The sequence below is a fragment of the Bombus pyrosoma genome, linkage group LG10, assembly GCF_014825855.1.
Source record: "Bombus pyrosoma isolate SC7728 linkage group LG10, ASM1482585v1, whole genome shotgun sequence".
NCBI lineage: Eukaryota > Metazoa > Arthropoda > Insecta > Hymenoptera > Apidae > Bombus > Bombus pyrosoma.
This window is the reverse complement of record NC_057779.1, coordinates 12672326-12696534: the sequence shown is the minus strand read 5'-3', so window position 1 is coordinate 12696534 and position 24209 is coordinate 12672326. Positions and strand designations below refer to the sequence as shown.

Below are 24209 nucleotides of genomic sequence, written 5' to 3'. Positions count from 1 at the left end.
TTAATCTCGTTTTCAAATTTATTTCATTACGCCACGATGCAATTTTTCATTTATTATATTTAATATATTTATATATTTATATAAAATACACGTATTTACTAATTTCGCTGAGTGCGTAATGTGTCTATAAAATTGCGACGAGTCAGCGGCGATAAATGTAAGTTCGTAAACAACGAATTTCCGTATAGCTAACATTGTACTTTTTATGATGTGGTAGAGGGCATGAATGTTTTTTAACTTTTTTCTTATATTTTCCTTTATTTTTTCAAGCGTATGAAGATCGGTAGTTTGAGTTGGTAGGATTAGCTTGTTTATATTTTAGATGATTGGAAATTACCATTGGTTTAAGTTTTGTAAATAATCTCTGAGAAAAATAATTATCTTTTAACACTTTGTGATAAAAGGTGCGAGGGAGCGTCTGTTTTTAAAGTAAAAATTTTTAAAGACGGTTGGTTGGTTGAAAAGATGCCGATAACATCACATACAGTAGTTATTTACTTTTCTAATCGCTTTCATAACAATACCAGCAATATCATCTTCCATACCGAAGGTTTTTTTACAATTCAGAAATTAAATGAAATATTATATGGACAAAATCAGTGGCAAATAATTCGCACTTGTGTAGAGTCGCTCGTGAATGAAATATCTAATATTTTGTAAATATATATCACACACGTATAAGTGTATTTATATGTATATTGAATATATGTTACCTCTGTTGAGAAACTAATTTATCTTCTTCTTATAATACAATAGAGTTGTATAAAATTGTTTGATATGCCTGTCCATCGCTATTGAAACGGGTATATTTTTATTCATATTTTCCATCTTGTTTTTTCTCATTTCAATATGAATATTATATGGATATTGTTCTTTCTTTATCGAATCTCTTTTTTCATAAATCTTCTCTTCCTTCGTATTCTTCGGACGATCGTGAAATGAACTTTCCCGTTACGAACTTTCGGTGTCCTGTGGTTTAGCAGAAAATGTTGGATGTTGAAAGAAAATTGGGTAAACTTTTCCTCTTCCTTTAATCATATATTTATGGCCTGTACTCCTACGAGTCGCAACATCGGTTATACTTATCTGTATTCTTCGTTTCCCATGAATACTTTATAGGCATATAGCCAATGCGCAAGAAATAACATCAGAGACGTCTAGCAAATTTTTTCAACATACAGTGTTCAGTCGTCTATGCATAAACAGTTTAGCGCAAATACTTTCCATTGTGTCATACAGAAAGTAAGAAAGACCGAATAATTAATCATTTCTAACTTATCACTAACTAACTTATCGGTCAGTTGGCTTAAAATGATACCTAGTAAAAGTATCAGTCGCCCAGTAGTAATTGGCTTACGATTGACTGGTATTTGGCCAGACACATCTTATGAAATTATTGCCCGATGCATTTGGGTAGCTATCATCATGCCTGCACAAGTATTTCAGTATCGTTATATAATGAAGAACATTAGTTCTGGAAACTTGGCAGACGTAATAGAGAGTGCGAGCACTAGTTTGCCTTATACTGTACTGCTATTTAAATTAATTAGCTTTTGGATTAAACGCGGGTAAATCAATCAATTTCTTTCTTACGCGCTTACAATTTAACATAGGAAACGTAAGTTGATCGTGGACTTTTACGGAAATTTATATTTTTGGAAAAAAAATTCCTCTACCTTCCAAGCATTGTATTGTAGAAAGGACTATACCTTGGATATTTCACATAGTCTCATATTATGCATATTCTGTGTAATTTTGTACTTTTAAATTTCCTGTAAACGTATAAAAATGAACGGTCTAATGAAACGTTCAAAGGTCGTCGAGTTGAAGTTCAAGAGAAATTAATTGGGAAATTATCTCTAAAATTTTCTCTTATCAGTCTACGTGCTACATGTCTTATAATGTTTTTCAGAATATTTAAAAACATGTTGGTGGGGATGTATTACGATTGGATCAACTCTTCCGCTGATAAAGCTAATGTAGATGTTATGGTGAACAAAGCTGAACTTGCATATCGTTGCTCATATTCAATTTTTGGCGTATATATCATTTCCGTTTTTATGTATGCCGGTGTGTTTCTGCAATTTATCCGTCAAGATCAAGACGATTTCAATGTAACGTCCCGACAGTTATTAATGAAAATGGACCTTCCGTTTGCATATTATGAAAGTCCTGTGTATCAATGTGTATTTCTTGTACAATTCCTTCAACTGTTGGCTGTTGGAATTGGCATGGCTATATTAAATGCTTTGATAATTACATTGGTAAGTGTGTGTTTGATATAGTAATCGAAAACACATTCATTTCACAGTTTATTAACTTGTTGATTTTAAGAAATCGTTTAATATTCGAAAATACAGTTCAACCATTACGAAATGTTTTAAATACTTTTTTCTTTTTTTTTTTTTTTTTGAAGATATACGAATATTTTTAGAAACAAAGCTACGTGTGTGAAGTAAATATGCTGCTTTGTTTTAACAAATTGAGTAGCATAGGCGTTTAATAGTAAGTTTAATTTGCTAAAATCCCTGGTATATTTCTGACTTCGGATCTCCCAGTTTTCATATGAAAAGCAAGCTTTTATTGTTTTCTTTAGGCGTTGAATTAGCAAATAAAAAAGTAATTTCTATTTTTTTACACGTGATGTACATACAATATTTTTATGCAAATATTAGCTAAATCAAGTACAATCAGTCAAGATTTAGTGATATGCTCTCTGATGATTTTTAAGATATACTTAAATATTACAGAGGAGCGTATCTGTTATAAATATGAAAGAAAAAATGTAAAATGGTGATAAATGGAAGATGAGAAAAAAAAATATTGGTTTGTAGTAAACACATGTGTATATGTATTTGTCTTTTTTTTTTTGTAAAATCACTTATTGTTGGTATATCGTATATCCTTGAAAAATATGGACTCTTTTAACAATTATTCTGATCGTCACGAATGAAAGATGTTAAAAGTGCATAGGAATTGTAAGACCTATGCGATCGATACGCAATTAAGTTTATACTAATTTTCAAAATTGTCACAAGATATTTTCCAAAAAATTAAACCTTGGACAACAAATCCTCTTCTTTCTTAATTTGTTTTGGTATTATAAGTATAATAAAGTATAAGAGTAACAAATGAACGAAGGAAATACTTAAGTTTTATAATATAGTAGATATTTTATTCTGTAAAATTATGTTGCTAAAAGTTGCTGAAATATTATATGCGTATTATATTGCAATAAGTATTATTTAGATATTTCATATTGGTGGACAAATAGAAATCTTACATAAAACTTTGGGAAGTATTTCTGTCAAAGATGAAAAACATGGATCATTGCGAAATGTCGTTAAATCTTTAATCAATCGCCATTATCGGATTATTTTTAATTCGGAATATATCGAAAGTTTATTCTCGTATATTGCTTTGGTGCAATTGTTATGTAATACAGTAGTCATGTGCGGTATAGGATTCTTAATAATAGTCGTAAGTAATATTTACAAATATTATTTTCCATTAACCGTTCTTATTTAGATTATAATTTTATTTATATCTCACATCTAATTCTTTTTGTATTGGTTCATGGTTACGATTATAATTATAATTTATACTATTCTTTATATCGTATTGTAGGCGATTAATTCACACGGGGATGTAAGAATACTTGTGAAAATTGTATTATTTTATATTGCTATTATGTTGGAAGCATTTGTTTTTTCCTATGCTGGGGAATATCTCAGTAGTAAAGTTAGTATGTAATTAACAAATGTATACAGTAATTATTGATTATAAAAAGAGATACGTATAAATGTTTATTATTTTATTCTAGAGCCTGTCAATTAGCAGTTCAGCTTACGGTTCTTCTTGGTATTTATTAGAACCTAGCAACAGACGTGTCGTGATTCTTCTTATGATAAGATCACAAAGACGTTTGACAATTACTGCTGGGAAATTTATGGATTTGTCTATGTTCGGTTTTGCGAGTGTAAGCTTGATCTTTGTTACAATATAATAAAAATGTTTTCTCTAATAGGTGTTTCAATAAATTTTTATTGAATAATAATAAACGTATGTCGTGGTAGAAGAATTTACAATAATAAGATTCCACGAAGTAGTTCTTGCATATTTTTTAACGAAACTTTTGATAAACTGAAGAACAGCTTTTTATATGTATTTGTTAAAAATTGTTTAATTAACTTCGTTTGAATTATCTTTCAATTATGTTTCATGATGTCAAGATGAAATTACATATATAGTTAAGTGTCAATAAGACAGAAGGCGGAAGCTTTTGATCTCACAACTTAGTATTGGCATATTATATGGTTAAAAAAAAAAAAGAAAAAAAAAACACAAAAATACGCATATTTCGTGTACCGTATGTTATCACTTTTATTGTTTAATTTTCTAGATTTTGAAAGCTTCTGCATCATATGTATCGGTATTGTATGCGAGGTACTGATTACAAAGGAACACATAGTAAGCAATAAAATAAGTATATGGTGTATGATATATATATATATCATATATATCATAATTATATATTAAGAGACAATATAGTAAAAGTAAGAACATCTAACTTCATGATTTTGAATTATTACAAAATTACATACTGTATTAAAAAACTTTTCAAACTGGTGTTAAATGTCGTCGAGGAAGACATCATTTGATGTTGACAGTTTCTTTGCAGGTGGACACGCGAAGAATGTAAAGATCAGCTACGTTTTTTAAATGCAATCACTGCGTTGAATTATCTTTATGCGTTGTTCAATGCATCTTACTATTTATAAGGAAGATATATAAAATTGACGATTGAACCTTATTTTTAGAATTATAGGCAATACAATTTTTTTTGTCAGAAATATCTCTATATCATACTATGTAAGCTACCTGTAGGAAACGTTCAGTATCGTTGATTCGCGAATCATTAGCTTATCATTAGACGGTGGATCTTTATGCAAATGCATATTTTTGCAGGGAATACGTACATTATACGTTATGGAATCTAGATAGAAATTCGTTTTGCCATTAGATATATTATATTCTAAATATAGTTTTTATTTCCCATGTAGTTAGATTTTGCATACGTGCATATTTGGCTGGTGAAAACGAAAACGTTTTAAATATTTTAATTATACACTTACTCGAGTTATATATTACGTTTAACGAAAACGTTCGAAGAGTTCGCCTCGTGTGGTTCAACAAGCTGCTGCACGCCTTAACATTGACTTCCGTACTGGCTGAAAAGTGCCAAAAGTACCATTCTTCGAACAGCTTCGACTCTATTTTGCACAGATTTCTTACAGATCGTATACGTTGTTTACTCGCGTTGAATACACAATAAATTTTAAATGAGCCCAAAACCAAAAACCCAATGGATTCATCTCGCTCTATCCATCGGTTTGCCAGGGTAATGTTAAGAAATTCTTTTGCAGAAAGAACACGAGGAGAGCACTTTGAACAGTTTCTTTAGTCATCCATAACTTGAAACTAAGGTATACAGGGCGGTATATCCATTTATTCATATTTCGCATGTTCATACTTTTTACTTATATTAATATATAGATTTACCTCTTGCACGCGTGCATTTGCATGTATGAATAAAATCTACGACTCCTAGAGATACTGTCCTGGAGGTGTCTGGCGGCAGAGCATAAGCAGTATGCGAAGTTGTGGCAGTTGCGATGCCTCGAGGCACTTGGAAGCATTTGGCGGTAGCAGCAACGGAGTATTTTTGTACGTTGAAACGCCTAGAAACAATGTAGTATTGGTTTGAGAATTTGAGATGATACAATGGCAGATAGTCCACCGGTATTTAGTCTTGTTCATAATTTATAATTGGGCCGAGTTCTCCGATAAGTACCTCTAGTCCTCTAGTAAGGCAGAATGCTTGAGCGAATGTTTGAAAAGTTGATAGCTGGCGACTGGAAGATATGACTGTTTGTCTGAAGATGTAAACGTTAAGGTCATCATATGCAGTAGGGCTTACGGAAGACAGATCGTTTGCAGTAAGGATATCGTCAACAGTCCGTTCGTACGTCAGAAATGATGATCTGCGCAAACACCTTAATACGAAATGGGTGTATCAATATGCAAGAAAACGTGCGGTAGCACATAAACTCGGACTACAAAACAACTCAAATAAACCGGCTCAGATTACAAAACTAATCCATTAAGACGACTGAAAGGAATCGAACTTGCAGGACTCTGCACAAAATAAAATCTAAACCTAAGAACTCTGAAGGGTTGTTGTCGAACAATACGTCCTTATTTATATTTAATATTTTACTAACAACTTGCGCTGCAAAATTTTTGAACCACTACAACAATCAAACAAAACAATCATGATACAGAGATTCTAAAAATTCTCCAATAGAAACGCAATAAGATCCCTCAATACGGTAGGTATATACAGATATATACGGTGAGATTTTACAGTCAGATTTTAAACGAGATTATCTTTACAGGCAGACAAACTAGCAGGAATATGAAAACTGAAATTGCTGGTCGAATCATTTATGGCACTTTTCGTTTCAAGCTGAATTAAAAATGAAAAATGTCAACGAGTCGAAAACTGAAGGAAAAGCTGATACACAGCAGACTAAAATACCATCACGCTTCAAATTGTACCTATTGATTTGTACTGGTAATGTATTATTAAATGCGTTGGTTGTCTCTAAAATGCCAATGCTTTCATATTTCGCGAGATCTAATTCTGGTCTAATTCTGGTATCTTCGAAAATAGCTATGCACAGTAGCGCGTTTGTAGACCAATGTTCATCCTTTTCTGATTTTTTTACAAGTCTCATTATGATAATTAACCCCAAAAATTTCTTTACTTCTACGACATCGGTATCATTATGATAGCTTTGTTGATGATAATATCGATTTGTTTCTCTTGCAAGTAAGTTTAGCACTTCTTCTTCAATAAATAATTCTACGCTCGATTTTACATCTAAATGTTCACATAGTGTTTGTATTTCAGATTGTTCCATGCAGTCATGGAAAGCGGGATTGGAATCATTTTGCGACCATTCACTTTCATCACCATCGAACTCATCGGAAACTACACCATCATCGTCAGAATCACTAATTACCGATCTCTGTACATTTCGAAATCATCTTTCTACGATATCACTTCCACTGTCCAACGACTTATTATCACTGTTACTTAATAATACTTAATACCAAAGTTACTATAGTTAAAATTATCTATGTCCGACAATAGATCTGCGTATATTTCCTCGTCATTATGAGATGTTGTATAGGCAGACAGTATTATCGAGACAGGATATTTTACAATTATAAAATGTTTCGTGAAATGAAAATCAGCTGATCTTAGCTATTACGTTCCGGAAGCAGCGAACTGTTTGACTTTAACTAAAATGAGTTATGGAAATAACGCTACGTACAAGTAATGCTGCGGTCCGACGACAGATGGCAGAGTGAAGTCACGACTACGTGACGCCAGACGACAACCGCCAGCTGCCATAGGTGAATAGAGTCGCGAATACGTGACAACAGCCATCAAAGTGTTACGATTTTAGAGTATTATTAATTGTTGGGTTTTAATAGCAGAGCGCACACATTCATACGAAGGGAAAGAAAATTTATATTATGCATGAAAAGTATATATTATAGGTAAATAAGAACTATAATTTAACTTTAACTCGTTACCTGTTGGATTTAAACGACTTATGTTACATTCGGAGGAACTCTTTGTTTTGCGCCAATTTGTTTATTTTGTTATTGACGAAAGGTTGTACGTAGCTGTAATTACTCTAAGAGCATTTCCTCATCTTGAAGGTTCATAAGGTCCTCGAACGTTTTCCATTGTTTGATGTTTAGAATCAACCCTATAAGCAGCATCTATATATTTATACATAAATACCCTTAATATTTACCCTGAAATAGTCATATTTGCCTGTGTCGTATACGTTAAACGATAATGTTATAAATTATTCTTTGACAAGAGTTACTGTACCTCATATTTGACATGTTAGATAACAAAGGGAAGTAATATTTCCTAAACATTGGCGAAATTGACCCTCATTTTTTTTTTTTGTCAATATAGTTCTCTCTCTCTCTCTCTCTCTCTCTCTCTCTCTCGTGTATTGCACTTCTGTACAAAAGATTCGAATGAAATTCATTTTATATTATGGTGACCCTCCCGTAGTGGCAAACAGAGGGATCACGGCAGAACAATTTTCACACAAGTCCCCGTCTAACCATCCAATTCTTACAAATACATCCTCTGACCCGGGAATACTCCCATTGTTCCCGTATCTAAGGCACGAGCTAACTAAGAAATCTTACTGATGAATCCAGCAAGCACCGGACTATACGAAACTTTCCTTTCCTTCTTTTCCACTTTTTCTTCGTCTCTTTTATTTCTTCTTTGCAGAGCCATAATACGATTCATTCATATTCTTATTCTTTCTAAAAGATTCACCGCAAAGTTTATTCTTATTTGATTTCAATTTGCGATTGGTAATCGATAGCGATAGAAGGTTTACTATTGTAATGCTAACGATAGTATATTAAGAAATATGTAAACAATTTGCAAATGAATCGTTGACGTATTACTATAACTCTTTTTTTTTATGGCATTCTTTTATATAATCAGATATGTACTATAGATTATATACTTAATTACACTTATTGACATATATACATATATACATACGTATAGATAATTAATCAATCATAGTAAATAGATTATTAATAAATTATAAATTTGCTCATTTAACATTTTTGTACACAATACTGTCCCAGATATTCGTGTGGAAGTCCTGTCCAAAAGGAATTTCTTTCCGACGTTTCGCCAGCATTGCAGCTTGTTCAAGGTCTAAAAACGCACCGAAACTTTCCCGATGGATTATCCTGAAATCTCAAGTCTCTTACAAATTTACGGTGTAAAGAAAAAAGGAGGAACAAGAAAGAAGAAGATGTGAACTGGTGTGAAAAATTCATGTACGTAATCCATTATATATTTACATATGTATTAGGTTGTTCCAAAAGTTCCTTCAGAAAGAATTATGTATGATTCATTTCTTGTTTCGAACATATGGAATATATGTCTTTAAAGGAGCAATTTATGCTGTTAAAGCTAGTAAAAAAAAGCTGCCTAATTATATGAAAAATGTTTAATTTTTTTTAAATACTTTGTTTTACATAAAATAAATAATCATAATAATTGAAACAGGGCAGATATTTTCTAAATTTAATTCCAATGATAAGATAAAATAGTCTATTTACGAATACATTTTATTCACAAAAATAGATTCTTGTGGAACAAGATATGTTGCTAACAGTATATATATATAAAATTTGGATATGGTAACTTTGTTACAATAGTGTTAAACGCCAAACAATAACGTAACAAAGTAGCAAGTAGTTTCTATATGTCAAAAGATAATAATTTAAAAATTATTGCTAAACTAAATTATATCTTTGTATTATAATATCAGAATACACGTAATACAAAAAGCACTAACAAATCAGGAGTGGAGGCACTTGTTACCTTTAGTTTTTGTCTTTTGTCTTACGAAACACTTCCGTTATTTGTAATATTTGAATGTAAAATACTAAAAATACTAAATAATACGTACATAACTGCCACTATTGTTATTCGCTGTAAAATTAAAGTTCAGAGAACAAATGATTCAATAATATTGTATACAAAAGAAAGAAAATGCGTTTATTCCCGGTTTAGTAGTAAACTAGTAAAGTTTAAGAAATTTTGCACGCAAGTTCTTATTCCACAATGTTTCTCAGTTTCTCATGAATTTTCTTCATCGCGTGACTCAAATAATTTATTGCGCGCTCGCCTGTTGTACACATTTCTACTTGTATCTTTTATGAAAATCACTTTCCGCTGCAAATAAAATTGAGATTGCATTACAACTGGAGCAGCACTTTCCGTAGTTGCGCCTGTTCCCAGCAAACCTGCAATCACTTTGATATTATTTGCAACATTTATGCGATCATCGCGTACGGAAAGAGCAAATGCTTATCAATAGCGAATAAGTTCCACAAGTTTGAACGCTAGCAGTGTAATTTTGATACAAAATGTTCAGTATAGCGTGACGAGGTGTAGCAGCACGTTCATGTTTTATAAATCTGTCGATGGTGATAGTCCGACTGCGGATTTTTATGCAAATTCATAATTTTGTGAAAATAATTTAAAAAGCCGGACCTAAGCAGAAGTTTATTTTGCCTGTTAAATATTATGTCAGGTGCTGGATATTTTGTACAGTGGCGGACAAAAGAAAGTTTGTAAAATAAGAAGAATAAAAGGACACCATAATTTTAAGCAACGGATTTATATTTAATAGAAGAAATATATATAATATACAGTGAATTCCGCTTATTTGAGCCATCGCTTAATCGGTGCAACGCTTTATATAAGACAATGCTGAAAGAACAGAACCTAAAGGAATGAATTGCCCTAGTTGTCTTCTATTAATTGGGGCAACGTGTCGCTTAGTTGGGACAGATGATGTATGCAAAAGATAGCAAGTGGGACAGCACAGGGCGCAGGGACAAGAAGACTACTCTTCTCTGTCACTATCTATTACATTGCAATATGATCTTATTTGCAACGTGACACTTTCGGGCAAAATGTATTTATCTACCTTGCCATCTTTTCGTAAACGCACTGCTTATGTTTTGCGTTTCTCTTCTGTTCGTAAATACGACAACATGGTTTTTATATAAATTGTGTCAACGATGTTCACGTATCTTTCTTAATACGTTGTGCATTTTGTTGTAATTGGATTTTTTAGGGAGACTATGAAGACTTGCATTGACGAAAACATTAATCATATCGATGGTTCTTGACGAAGAATGAAAATAGTTCTGCATGAAGAATACGTATATACGTATTAGACATTTATTCTACAAATATTTAAATAAACGCTAAATTTTGACTACCGTATTTACGTATCTGACAATTCGTATAATAGAAATAGCCGCTTAATCGGGTCAAAAAACGTTAGTCCCGATACGTTGCAAATAATCGAAATTCACTGTATAACACAGATAGGATAGATGACTGTTATCAATATGATAAAAAAGCTTTACGAAAGTTACTAAAATTACTAAACTAAGCTTCCCTTTATCCGCAACTGTGTATTTTAGTGTATTATGTGCATTCTATGCATCTTTCTGCTTTTGAACATCCCTTAAATGTATAAAAATCCGCAGTCTAGTGATAGTGGTGGAATGGAATGCGAAAGTAGCTCGTTTGGTGGAATTTTATCAATGAAAGGTCAAGGTTTCAAACGGTAGAAGCAGAAGGAAACAATCAATTAGTATGAAATGGCTGCGATTAATACAATCAGTCGGTCCGTGAAGTACGGTCTTCATTATGCTGCGTCTTGGCCAGGAGCGCCACTCTCAGTTTTGTGTAAACTCTTCTGGATGGTCGTCCTTGGTGTAGGGCAGACTCACCAATACAATTATATAATCAGGCATTACAAAGTTCATACTCTTATAGAAATAATAGATAATATAAGTATTTGCCTGCCGTTTAGTTTAGTATGTATAAAATTAGTTATTGCTTGGACACATCAAGGGTAAGTGTTTTATTTTCATTATTCTTCAGACAGATATTTAGATGTACGTTGCCGGAGAAAATTGTCATCTCGCTATAAATAGGTATTAAAGATGGAAATTCACAGGGATTCGGCAAATGTTAGTCACGTGAATTTGACGCGCTAAAACAGCTGCCAAGTTCGTAATTTAACTTAATTTATAAGCGTGCTCACAATTTAGTCCCGTCAAATTTCGTGGGTCCGACTTATTTATCTCGAAATTTAATGTTTGCTTTTCACATTGTAGAAATAATCGTGTTATAATCTAAGCCTGCGAACAAACAGAGATATACTACGTAATAAATATTGGTCGTATTTGTTACTTAATTTTTTAAGTAAAACACAATTTTTTAATGGATCGATTTCTTTGTGAAAGTTAAACTAATTGCTTTTTGGATAGTCATTGAGCTGTGCATTTCTTCTGGGCATATTAACTTTCAGCAGCGTAATAAAATAACGAAGAATTCAGAACGAACGACTTAGAAAATAATCATATCTTTTCAAAATTTCTTGCACTTGTGGCATCATATACAAAATATATATTTTACTTTAAATTTTTTATATGAAATAACGGTTAATAACTGCGTTACATATGATGACATTTAGCTTGTAAAATTTGTTATACTACAGTCGATACAGTTCGCTTATAACGTACTCATTTGTAACGATATTTAAATACCAAATGCATTAATGTTTAATTATACATGTTGCATTACACAAGGATTTATATCCAAAATATTATTTCACAGCCTGCTTCACAGTATTTTATCAACCATGGAAGAAGAGTGCCAAACGTATGCTGTTATGGATACAAATAACTTAATATCGAAAACAGCGCATTGGTGTTATCGTTTGACGAATATTATAATAAGTACCACTATAGCATCCACGGTTTTTTACGTAATCGGAGTTTTTACTTCTGAAGGAGTTAATGCAACGACACCTCGAGAACTTTTATTAAAAATGGATTTGCCCTTTGATACTAGCAAATCGCCCACTTTCGAGCTTGTGGTAATTGTACAATATTTTTATCAAGCATCGTCAGCTTTTATATTTGCTGTATTCTCAGGTCTCCTTTTGATGATAGTAAGTATTAATATAAATACTCTCTCAATATTGTTCGATTCTGCTTATAAATATATAAAATATAAAATTTAATTTTCACGTACTTTAAAAATAATCATTTAATACAATTTAATGAATCAAATAAGAACAACATTATTTTCTAATATTAAAAGGTAACATAAGTGGACATTCATTGTTTTTGTTCATTTATTAGTTTAGTTTTTTAGTTTAAGATAGTATTTCTATTAAGTAAATCAGCTATAAACAACATATTTGATAAGATTTTTTTTAAATATTGAAATAGCTAATATTTTGAAACTTTTGCATATGCTGATGTACATATGTATATACGTATATGTATGTACAGTGAACTACCCAATTATCTCCTAAACTATTCGTTTTTGAAACGAATGTTTCAACTAAAACGTTTTGTTTTTTATTTTAGTCTTTTATCTTATTGCGGTGAACTATCTTCTGGCATTTACGATCTTTCACTTTGGATCGTAGTTGCACGAGTGTTGAAACAATCACTGTCGCAAGGATCGATTTGAAACACGGCTTGGGTTTATTCTTTGTAAATTTCGGCAATATAATAGGCAATAAATATTCACACGAACAAGATGGATGAAATTTCGATTTTCAGTCATACATTATCGAAAATGAAAAAAAAAAAAAAGAAAAAAACGCAAGCCGGGGAAGTGTTTAATGCAGAATGCAAAGTCAAAACTACTGGAAGATTATATATAGAATACATATGCATTTCATACGCTTTAAAGTAAACTGCAAACCGAGGAGGAAAAGCTTTTTAACTCGTTCCATATATTTCGATCGATGTTTGATGAATTCCATCTATGACAAATAACCGACTTTTAACCGATGTGCCAACGTAGGTAGCAAGTAATTGGGACCTTTGCATGGCGTGATGAGAATTCTTTCCGCGAAAAGACCCCTTTTTCTTCGTCCGAGGTCGATTGGCTAGAGGCTTTTTAATTTTCGGAAGTCTTGTTGCCGTAAGAGTAGCTGCACGGGAGGATTGCGTTTCTAGTTTGATACGGGGACGTAAAAAATAACACTGGAAATTGTAAAGGCTATCCATTATTTCGTAAAAAACAAATGACAAGTCGACAGGTCTATGATCAGATCCGTAGGAATAGATAGAATACGGCAATGTCCATATCGAACGCATGACAGACGATGTTGTACCATTTGCTGCCTGCTGTCAACGGTGGGCAGATGTCAAATTTGATGACTGTAACTCACGTGACTGCTCGTATCTCGTATGCAACGAAATGTAATGTCCCCGTGTGAGAGATGTAATGTGCTTCGTAAAATCCATTTTTTTCAACTATTGTGCGACAGCTATGTATGTGGTAGACAGGGTGTCTCATTCTCAGGGTGATCATAGGACGATCTGCTTGAAAGAGAACAAGTTTTATTTGAAACACTTCTTCAAATAACCCATAGTTTAGGAGATATTTGCGTTGATCGGTTAAAATGAATCACCCTGTATGTACAGGGTGTCGCGCATAAGGTGGTCAACCGATTAAGGGATGATTCTACGTAGAAACATAAGTCAGAAATGTAGAATAAGTGTAATCTTCTTCTTCTTCTTCTTCTTCTTCTTCTTCTTCTTCTTCTTCTTCTTCTTCTTCTTCGAGGCCGAAATCGATTTTGAAAATTTATCAAGTATGCTTGAACATGGCTAATTCCGGATTGGACAGGAGAAAATAATCGGCAGGAAGTTATTCTACGTGTTAAGGTAAGTCGAAAATGTAGAATAACATTTGTTTGGAAGAAAAATCAATTTGAAAATTTAATATGCGCATGTACTAGGCCAATTCTTAACTAGACACGTTTAAACCCTATCTTCTTGAAGAAATCTTAAACTGACAAATTTTATTCCGCGTAGAATAATCGTCCTGCTGATTGTACATTCATATCCAATCGGTAATTACTAATTAATCAAGTTCAAGTACATTAGTATACGAATAATAAAAATTAACTTTGTAAACCATCGAGTAGAAATATCTTTTTGAAGTTTAAGTATTTTGCCTTGAAAGTGTATACTTCTTTGAGTTGTCTTATTTAACAATTTTATATTATTATTCGTCATTTTAGGTACTTCATGTAGGTTGTCAAATCGATGTTATGTGTCAGACATCGTCAGCAGCTCCTTATAAAAATGAAAAGCAACTAAAGTTCTTCATTAGCAGGCATCAGGAAATCATTTTATTTGCAGAGAAAATTGAAAAGTTCTTTACTTATCTAGCGCTTAGTCAACTTATGACGAATACTTTGATTATTTGTTGCTTGGGTTATCTCATAGTGCTTGTAAGTAATACACTGGTATGATACAAATGACAATGACAGTAACAATGAGAAAAGTTCGTGTAAACACATGCCCGATATGATCCTGTTTTGAATTAACAGCTTGTTTTGTGTCGTAATAGTTACCTTCAGAGAAATTGCTAGAAACGAGCAGGTCCAGTTTCAATAGAACTAACTAATGTCTAGCGTTACAAAATAAGCTGTAACTCAAACCGTGCTGAATCAGCCCCTGCCGCACTTCCCACATGTTCTTGCTTGTCCTGTATACGCTATATTAACTTGTACTGATATATCAAATGCTAGTCTTTATTTCATCGTTCATTCCTTATTATCTATTAATATCTAAAATCCACAACAACAATATGGATACCATAAAGATATTTTAGACACAGACTTAGGTGAGTTTAGACGTAGATGAGATTATACATGAATACACCTATGCTTGACGAATTTCCTATTTATTCGGAATTAACGGCTCGTACGAAAAAATGTCATCTTCCACTGGATCTTCCACGTATTGATTCGTGTAAATTTATCGCGTTTCAAATTGTGCTACCAGCCGAAAACATTCTACATATACAGTATGTATAAAAGAAGTTTAAGAGACGTTATGTGTTACAGATAATACATATTGAGAATGGATTCCCTATGTTCATGAAATGCGTTGTATTCTATATCTCCGTTTGTTCGGAAGCATTTGTATATTGCTTCGCTGGAGAGTACCTGAATATCAAGGTTATTAAACAATGTACCGAAATACCAAATCTCTGGTTGTACGATTACCACGCGTTGCATAGCGTAACGAAATGATAATTGATATTATGGTCTATGTTAGATGATACTTTTATAATACATAAATACGATGTCGTTTTTATAATACAAATATTAATTTAGAAAATACTAATTTGTTAAACATTATCTAACGATAAGAGTGCAATATGCAATAAGCTTCTCCAATATCTTCTACTTATATAGTTGAACATAATTATCATTGTATACAGGAGGTTTTGTTATCTTTGTTTTTATCATTACATAGATTATTAACATGAAATATCTTCATTTTTATCGTACATCCTACTTTTTCGGCTTTGAATAGACGTTCGATTTGATTACGTATCACCTACTTGAACTCTTTGATTCTCAGTTGAAATCTACAGCTTCCTTCACAAATAACGATGCATAAAATATAAATTTCTAACAACTATATATATCTACTTTCGAAAATGCCACGACCAGGATTACTTTGAAAGCAAAATGTTGCAGTACATATTTTTCTCTTCGTTTGTATGTTTATAACATTATAAACATTCTGAATGTTGTAGTTTTTTATCTATTCTTAAATCTGTACTATATATCAGTGCCTTGTCATTGACACAAGCTGTCAATCTGATCGATCTTATCGATAATATTAAATGCATGTACATCTTAAAATCAATTTTTTTTCAAATGTAATGTTTGTTTGTTCAAAACATTGTTTGTTCTTTACTTACTTTTTTTATAGGGTATTATACACCACTAACTGGAAAGTACATTTTACGGGTAACCTGTATAGCAATATTAGTTATTAATTTATTTGCGTACTTGGTTATTGCCTTCCAAACATTGTTGAATACGATTTGCATATGATAATGAAGCAATTGGCGAATGTTAATTAGCACGTTAATATAGTTACGAGGACATGGTAATCGAGAGGCACAGTAAGTCGGTAAATTTTAAGAGTGACAACAGTTAGATAAATTTGTACTGCGATAATCTATAATATCTCAATGAGATTGAAATAAAGTTGTTTCTTTTAGAAATGTGATCTTTCTCGCATAATTATCGTACATTTTTTCAATAATTTGGTGAATTTTAAGACTTATATTTTACTTATTTTCTACTACATTTTATTACATTTGTGTGTGTATAAATTCATGTTCGAAAATACACGAGTATATATGAGTGACAGATGGTTCACAGCTAGCTACTTTAAATTTACGATTAAATTTAAATATTTATTTTTCGATCGGAGGTTTGAAGATCAGCTTGAATTTCTTTAAAGTATAAGCACAAGTAGAGCCAAATAAACGGAAGATATAAATATAATGTTTTATTGTTGTTATACACATATAATATATATGCATTATCTTCTCTATATGTATTAATTTATCATTTTTCTGAGTTGGAGAAGTTTATTGATCTCCTGCCTGGTTATTACGCTCGTGTTTGGTTTTCCTTTTCAGTTTCTAGTTAATATTGAACTATAAGCTAATAAATAAATTAATTAATATGTTCTAAGGAATAATTCCAGTTTTTGTCCTGATTTATTGTTTATAAAATATCATCTAAAGTCGAGTTGGAACTTTAGTTGACGCTTATTATGTGAGTAAAATCACGAGAGAAAGATATAATAAAAATAAGCGAGAAAAGGTAACAAAAGTTCATTTATCCAAGCCGCAAAATAATAGTACAGTAAATAATTTTATATTACATATAATAATAATAAAAATAATAATAAAATTGACACACACTGATCGTTGACATTGGCTATAAATGAAATTGCAGTGTTGTAGATCATATATTTAATAACAAGTTTGATATTCCTTATCTTTTATGACCTTTAATAAGTCGATTGTTGTTGAAGTGTTGTGTATGTCAACTTTTTTAATTTATAGTACGTCACATATAATATAAGCAATATAAAAGTACTCGAAACCTCAAGTACTAGTTGCACAATTAAATTAACGGAATTGCTAATTCGAATAATAAGCATGCCAACATAGGTTTCAACGTGATGATGCATGTAAGAGCGTTAATTGCCACACCAGCGTATTTTGTTTTAGTATATCTCCAATATTTGTATTTTTTTTTTTTTTAAATACAAGTATCTCATATAGGGTAAAACGGGGTATAAAATGAAAAATAAGCTGCCTTATTTTGATATAATGTCTACGAGGAAATATGAAATTGTGACATTATAATCGAAAAATAAATTTTCGTTCTTTGAGAAATACTAAAGCTCGACATTCCCCATTTTTCCCGTTGACCCTTCACATGTCTACGGCTACTACATACTTTTCGTGCTATACTATGTATACTAATTGTTCAACAAGCGTATGTCTGCAATGAATGTCTTGTAACTTCCAGATACATTTTCGGATTACTTTTTAATTTTGCTATTATAACTACAATAATCGTGGGTAAACTACGTAACATTGCGAACGAAACTTGCGAAATGTACTCATAAAAGTGGTAAGTAGAATACTTTCGTGAGACGTCGCATTCATTAATTATAATGACAAAGCTGTGCAATTTTGAGTTATGAATCTAAAATTGCAAGTTGAAAAAGAAACTGAAGACATGTCGACCGTAATATGTAAATATTCTCCACGCATATACACATATGGTCTATTTTACAAAGACGTTAACTAGGTGTATAACCGTATAGAGGTATATAATCTCCGTTTTACCCTATTTTTTGATATCTTATTCCTAAAATTCCATTTCGTTTTAGAGTAAATTGATCGCGGACACTGCATATGGATTTCTTTGGTACGATACACATCCAAGCAAAAGCCGACTTTTAATACCTGTGATATTAAGATCTCAAAGAGGATTTAGCTTCACTGTTGGGAAATTTGCGAATCTTTCCATGTCAACGTTTGCGGCTGTAAGCTGTTTATAATATGTGTTTTGTCATTTGAAATACTTACGAGAAAATTGACGATAATTCAGCTGAAGAAGTAACATTTTTTCCACTTTTAGATTATGAAAGCTTCAGGATCGTACATATCGGTACTACTTGCAATGACTTGAGAAAGAGATTCGTAAACACTATAGAATAGTTTATCGTAATTTACATATCTTAAATTAATTAGTAAAAAGTTGTTACAGTACAGGAAGTCACGATATACCGTATATGTAAAAATAAAGACAAAAGAAAATGCAAAATGTGGAAGATTCGTATGAAGATCACGGAAAAGAAACACGATAAGTACATTTCCGTTGATTTTTTATTTCAATGTCGTTATATAATTAGAAAAGAAAGAAAGACATATTTTAATATAAAGAAACTAAAAGTGAAACTTGTCCAGACAATAAATAATGTAAATATCGACTTTATTTTTAATGTCCTTCAATATTTTGGTATTAACAGAAGCAATATCTTGCACTGTTTTTTCGAATTATGAGAAGGATAGAAAAAGGACACGTGTTTAGTGTCAAAATCAAGTAAGAGAACAATTTTAATAACACGAGACTAATTGACAATATGATGAATTTAAAAACTTTTGTAAATCTGTGAAACTATCTGTAAAAGATAGAAAATGCGACTTATCGTTTTCTTCCATCGTAGTCTTCATATCAAAATAATTGCTCCTAAAGGTGTTAATGGTGCGAGGAAAATAGTTGATTAAAGTTAACACATTGTATTTAACACATTAATGTACACTGTATTTGTTTTTAGCGACATAAGAAGCGTTTCAGGCATAATTTGAGTGATTTTGAACGATAAACACCGTAGGAAGAACAAATTTTTTACCGTCGTTTTCTTAGAACATTTCGACACCATCATCATTATTTTGCAGGCAAGAATAGGTGTCTTTTTTCTAATATATTTGTAACAAATATCGACGGCGGAAATTTTGCGGTAAGAAAAATTTATGTGTGTTTAGATAACCGAAATTTAACAGTTTTCCCTTTTTTGTATGGATTTATTTACTACACCGTCGTGGATCGTAAATATTTTTTAAAATTGATCTGTTGTCAAAGATCAGTGGATACGTAGTATTTCACGTTGCGCCTCGAATGAGAAATTGTGGTTGTAAAAGGTAATATTAGTTTGTATACCGCTCTGTTTCCTGAACTATCAGTTAGCAAAGAATTTATTGCAGATACACTATACCGTGCAGCTAGTTCTATTTTTTGGAATAAATAACTTTTATTTGATATCGGTAAAGATCTTTTTCTACGATAAATTTTGAATCTAGAATATACGCAATAGAACTCAATTTCAAAAGCTGAAAATATCTTAACCGTGATACTTAAAGAATTGATAAACTGTGTAATTTATATATATAATTATAATTATAATTGCCTGTGACCATTAAACAGTTGTCGCTTATATCTATAGAGGAAAGTGGCCAAATATGGGATAGCATACCCAACAGGGAATTTTTGAAAGTCTGACAAATGAATATCTGTCAAACGGCTATAGACTGTTTCACTCACTCGCTCTGCAAGTGTTTATTTTGCCAAGAACTTTTTTTTCGCAGTATTCTGATGGAGATATATGGATCAAGTGTCTGGCTCGGTGTAACAAATGTGCTGATGCAGAGTTTTGCACTTGGATATACGATCACTGGAAATAATTTTTCAAAAATGTCTTTATAACACATAACGTTCTTTGATCAGTGAAAAAAATAAAACTATCTTTTGTTTGTTTTCCGGGAAAATATTGTACCTGGAATCGGTGTTCCACATTTGACTACCTAGTTATTGCGGGTTACGTACAATTTATGTTTTTTCAATGTTGCGCGAGGGGGGCCCGGTGTGTCGCCGCACCGGTTCCCGGGCCTCTCTCGATCGCAGCCGGGACGGCCATCGTGGAGGTTTTAGTCGGTTGGAGTCCGGTACTACCACGCCGCTTTCCCCAGAAGCGGCCTCGTGTCCGTGCGGATTTCCTCCACGTTAAAAAAAAAAAAAAGAAATGTTTTCTCAATGTTAATTCAATGTTAAAAATTGTTCATAGCGTTAGAAATATAAAAATGGGCTTAAATTGAGCGAATAATATGGAATATTCATAAAAATCCTTTGATTTTGCGAGAATGACATTCGAAGAACGAAACGATATTCCGTATATGGCTACTTCGCTCTATTCAAGATTCCATTGATTTTTCGGAATCATGTAAACACTTAGAAAACGATGAAACAAATTGTACGGAACATTTTCATGCAATTTATTTTAAACCATAGATTCAAAGGTTTTGCTCTATTTTTACCAAACTCTTTACAGAGAAACTATGTCTCGGTTAGCTCTCTCACAATTTCTAATACATTGCTGTTCTTCCACGTAGTTTCAACAAACTTTTATGATTTACCTTCCGTCTTCCTTTTTCTCGTCCTTTTGTAGCATTGCTTTGAAAGTTTTCCGTTTTCAACACGACTGAAACATGACTTCTGGTCGAACATGCGCTTACTTGTGTAAGATGTGCCATGAATTTCATCAGATTCTCTAACCCTTTAGAAGCAAAGTACATTCGCTTTATCGCAGTCGCCGCATCTCCATCTAGACGAAACGAATGAAAACCTTGTATCCTTAGACCCTTGTCTAAAGCACATTTTGATCAAAGTTAAATCAACAGTAAAGTACGTGGTTCTACAGTTACTTTTACAAAATATCCAAATTGCAGGTTGTTTGTCTAAAGACGCTGTACACTTCGGTTCATAAGTATCAGGACACTTTTGAGATTTTAAGTGAACTCCAAAGATCATTAGAAAATTATCAAAACTTTCAACAACTCTTATTTCATCGAATACCTTAGACTATTATATCCGCTACCTAACCGCAATAATTATTTTTACATGTCGTAATCTTGCAAGATTATAGTTTTTAGGAAGTGCCCTAATACTTATGAACCAGAATGTAAGTAACGTTGAACTGATGAACGCGGACGTGTATCTCGTCGGTGGTTCAACGCGAAAAGCAAGTTTGGTTCGATATTTATGGAACGATGTAACTTGAGAACAGCTTTCTGCCGAAATGTGTCAAGTGTGCTTAGTTAGACCCTTCCTCGAGATTTCCATTGAAATTATATAATTTCTTCATTTTCTTTCACATAAATCTTATCCTTATCTGTTAAACAATTTTTCGGACATATAACGAGGCGGAGCACAGTTAGTGCTCAGTTGTGAGACACACAAGTATAGATTGGCTCGTGCAGTTGAATAAAATGGACACTACACTTTCTTGTTACAGATTGAGAACAGTGGCATTAACGATATTTAAAAAATAGTCTGAATAGTTTTTTAACTATTAAGCGTATATGTGAATAATCAAACCTTTTTCGATCCAGATTCGATCGTTCATATCGTTATATTTCGATGGCTCCAACAACGTCATTCGTGAATATGCTGTCAAAGCTAATAGGAGGAAATACAAAGACAGATTTGTCGACCGTGACTTTGATATGTATCACATTCAATTAATGGGTTATTCGTCTGCTATTGATACTGAAAAATGCTGAGGTCATAGATCAACATTTTTCCTCACGGGAATTGAAGCTACTGTGTCGGTGTACATGAAAGTTAAACGATGCGATCGAATGAAATATGTTTTTTTTAGTATTCCTCTTATCCTATATTCGTTTTATAGCTACATGGATCACGTGAAAAAATAATCAAACTGCGTTAAAGAAGATATCGTGTAACTTAAAAAAAGCACGTGCTGTACTTTTAGTGCTAGTTGAAAGAAGAGATATAATAATTCGATAAAAGTATAAAAGTATAAAAGTATAAAAGTTCTGTTGAAGTATAGAGAGGATTTGGAGAGAACAAAAAGTTAAAATTTATTTACAAATTGTCTAAATTTAGCTCTACGTGTAGGTCACTCTCTGAAGGACTCGACAACACACTCGCTTGCTTCTTTGTTTTCTTCTAATCGCTCTTTCGTCTCAACTGAGACCTGGACGTCCTACGACGCTCACATACACTCTAGGGAGGGCATGCATACATGTGTCTGCTCGCTCTTCGCTTACTCACTCTCGCACGTACAATAGAAATGTACTATCTATTCAACAAGTTCGATAAAAGTAATTAAAACAAACAAGAAAAAGTTAACGTTATGTGATACTGTGATTATTATTTTAATTATGAACGGACTTTAGACATTTGTTCCCATATTTTTTAATGGTGTTATTTGTATTTATAGATTAAATGCTGGAAATAAAAAATATCATTAGGAGATAATATAATATTCATAATTTTTGTAAACAATCTTCTATAAGAATCTAATTACATTTAAACAAGTGCCTGAACTGAATAATTACAATCGCGTACTATTGTCGCAGTTAAGTACTTGATATAAGTACTTATAGTGTACTGAAAGTGTTAAAAGTATCAATTATTAACTTTTATCAAGCGAGAAAATTTTATTTTATTTCCAGGGTATCAATGTGATTTATAGATAGAAAGTAAGCAGAAAAGTGTGCGTCAGATCGCAGATGTTCAGCAGAGCAGCAGAGGTTTCTGTTTCGCTCGCAGTTTCTACCCTCGTTTGTTCGCAATCCCTCGTATTAAACCAAATGAATCGGAAGAGATCAAGTTGGCACGGATCTAAGATTATCAAGACAATTTCCGCGTCACAGCTTATCATGAAACTGAAAGTTAATATTTAAAAGGATACGTCTAACCATAAATAGAATTGCTTGTGAACAAACAATGTACATCTACTTATAAAGTATCATAAAAATTACAAAAAATTTACTTAATTATTTTCACAACGTGTTACTTTGTTGCAATTGTTTCGACTACCTCGACATTTGTGCTCTGTGCGATGGACAATACAAGAAACGTTCCTTCTCTAGAACCACCCTCGTCGCACAAGTTTCCAGACCAATGTACGCGACCATGGCGATCTATTAATAATTAATCTAACGAGGTAAAAGCTCCAAATTACGATCCATTCAAAATCAATGAATCTTTGTCATGCAACGAGCTACTGACTTGGAAATATCGGAATGATACGGTATGCAACTTTACATTTCACGTATTTCATGAAAATGACGATCGGACGAACAAACGCGAGATCAACGTAGATAGACCTTAACACCTTAGATTCTTACTTGTTATGCAAAAATATCACTTATATGTAATTATTTTTTTTTTTTCTCAAACACTTAGTATTTCAATAAAACTTTCAGAATTAATTTCACCTTTACCGACGATACACATTACACAAGTACATATCATGTAAATCTTTTTCAGACGAACACCACGTTGGAGTGCACACCAAAATACAATCAAATGCACTTTTCAACCATACATTTGTCTATGAGCATACGTTATGGTACAATTTTTTTTCTGGCGATACATCGATCGTCCGACAAAGTGTCAGTTGTACAATCATTCGAGGATGCGACGATCACGCATTCTCTTTGAGACGCGCATGTATAATACATCTATTCATGTTTGTTCCCTACTTGTCAAGTTCATAATTGATTTCATTTCTCTTATTCCTGTAACAATTCGCCT

At 32.4% G+C, this 24209-nt stretch overlaps 2 protein-coding genes and 1 long non-coding RNA gene across 4 annotated transcripts; 2 read left to right on the top strand and 1 right to left on the bottom strand.

Annotated features, from left to right (window-relative positions):
- Positions 1-18: 18 nt before the first annotated feature.
- LOC122572173 (odorant receptor 4-like) lies at positions 19-4016 on the top strand. Its single transcript, XM_043736834.1, has 5 exons — positions 19-1568; positions 1913-2264; positions 3250-3480; positions 3628-3741; positions 3824-4016. Exons 1-5 carry the CDS (start codon positions 1312-1314, stop codon positions 4004-4006), a joined length of 1137 nt encoding a protein of 378 aa, XP_043592769.1. The 5' UTR covers positions 19-1311; the 3' UTR covers positions 4007-4016.
- A 55-nt stretch (positions 4017-4071) lies between these two features.
- On the bottom strand, positions 4072-7554 carry LOC122572174. Its single transcript, XR_006318400.1, has 3 exons — positions 5855-7554; positions 4882-5741; positions 4072-4771 (listed from the first exon to the last, which is right to left on the bottom strand). It is a non-coding gene; the product is annotated as an uncharacterized LOC122572174 (long non-coding RNA).
- Positions 7555-11232: 3678 nt separating this feature from the next.
- LOC122572169 (odorant receptor 13a-like) lies at positions 11233-23428 on the top strand. 2 transcript variants are annotated; one of them, XM_043736827.1, is made up of 6 exons: positions 11233-11570; positions 12338-12674; positions 14772-14984; positions 15603-15716; positions 18475-18630; positions 23123-23428. In XM_043736827.1, exons 1-6 carry the CDS (start codon positions 11314-11316, stop codon positions 23144-23146), a joined length of 1101 nt encoding a protein of 366 aa, XP_043592762.1. In that variant the 5' UTR covers positions 11233-11313; the 3' UTR covers positions 23147-23428. The 2 variants fall into 2 exon arrangements, with proteins under 2 accessions (XP_043592762.1, XP_043592761.1); XM_043736826.1 differs by lacking the exon at positions 23123-23428 and adding an exon at positions 18726-18963.
- Positions 23429-24209: the final 781 nt, after the last annotated feature.

Coding starts and splice junctions, on each gene's coding strand:
- LOC122572169 (XM_043736826.1), top strand. CDS start 11,314: ATGGCTGCGATTAATACAATCAGTCGGTCCGTGAAGTACGGTCTTCAT. Junction 11,571..12,337: donor ATTGCTTGGACACATCAAGG/GTAAGTGTTTTA, acceptor ATTATTTCACAG/CCTGCTTCACAGTATTTTAT. Junction 14,985..15,602: donor TGGGTTATCTCATAGTGCTT/GTAAGTAATACA, acceptor TATGTGTTACAG/ATAATACATATTGAGAATGG.
- LOC122572173 (XM_043736834.1), top strand. CDS start 1,312: ATGATACCTAGTAAAAGTATCAGTCGCCCAGTAGTAATTGGCTTACGA. Junction 2,265..3,249: donor ATGCTTTGATAATTACATTG/GTAAGTGTGTGT, acceptor AGTATTATTTAG/ATATTTCATATTGGTGGACA. Junction 3,481..3,627: donor TAGGATTCTTAATAATAGTC/GTAAGTAATATT, acceptor ATCGTATTGTAG/GCGATTAATTCACACGGGGA.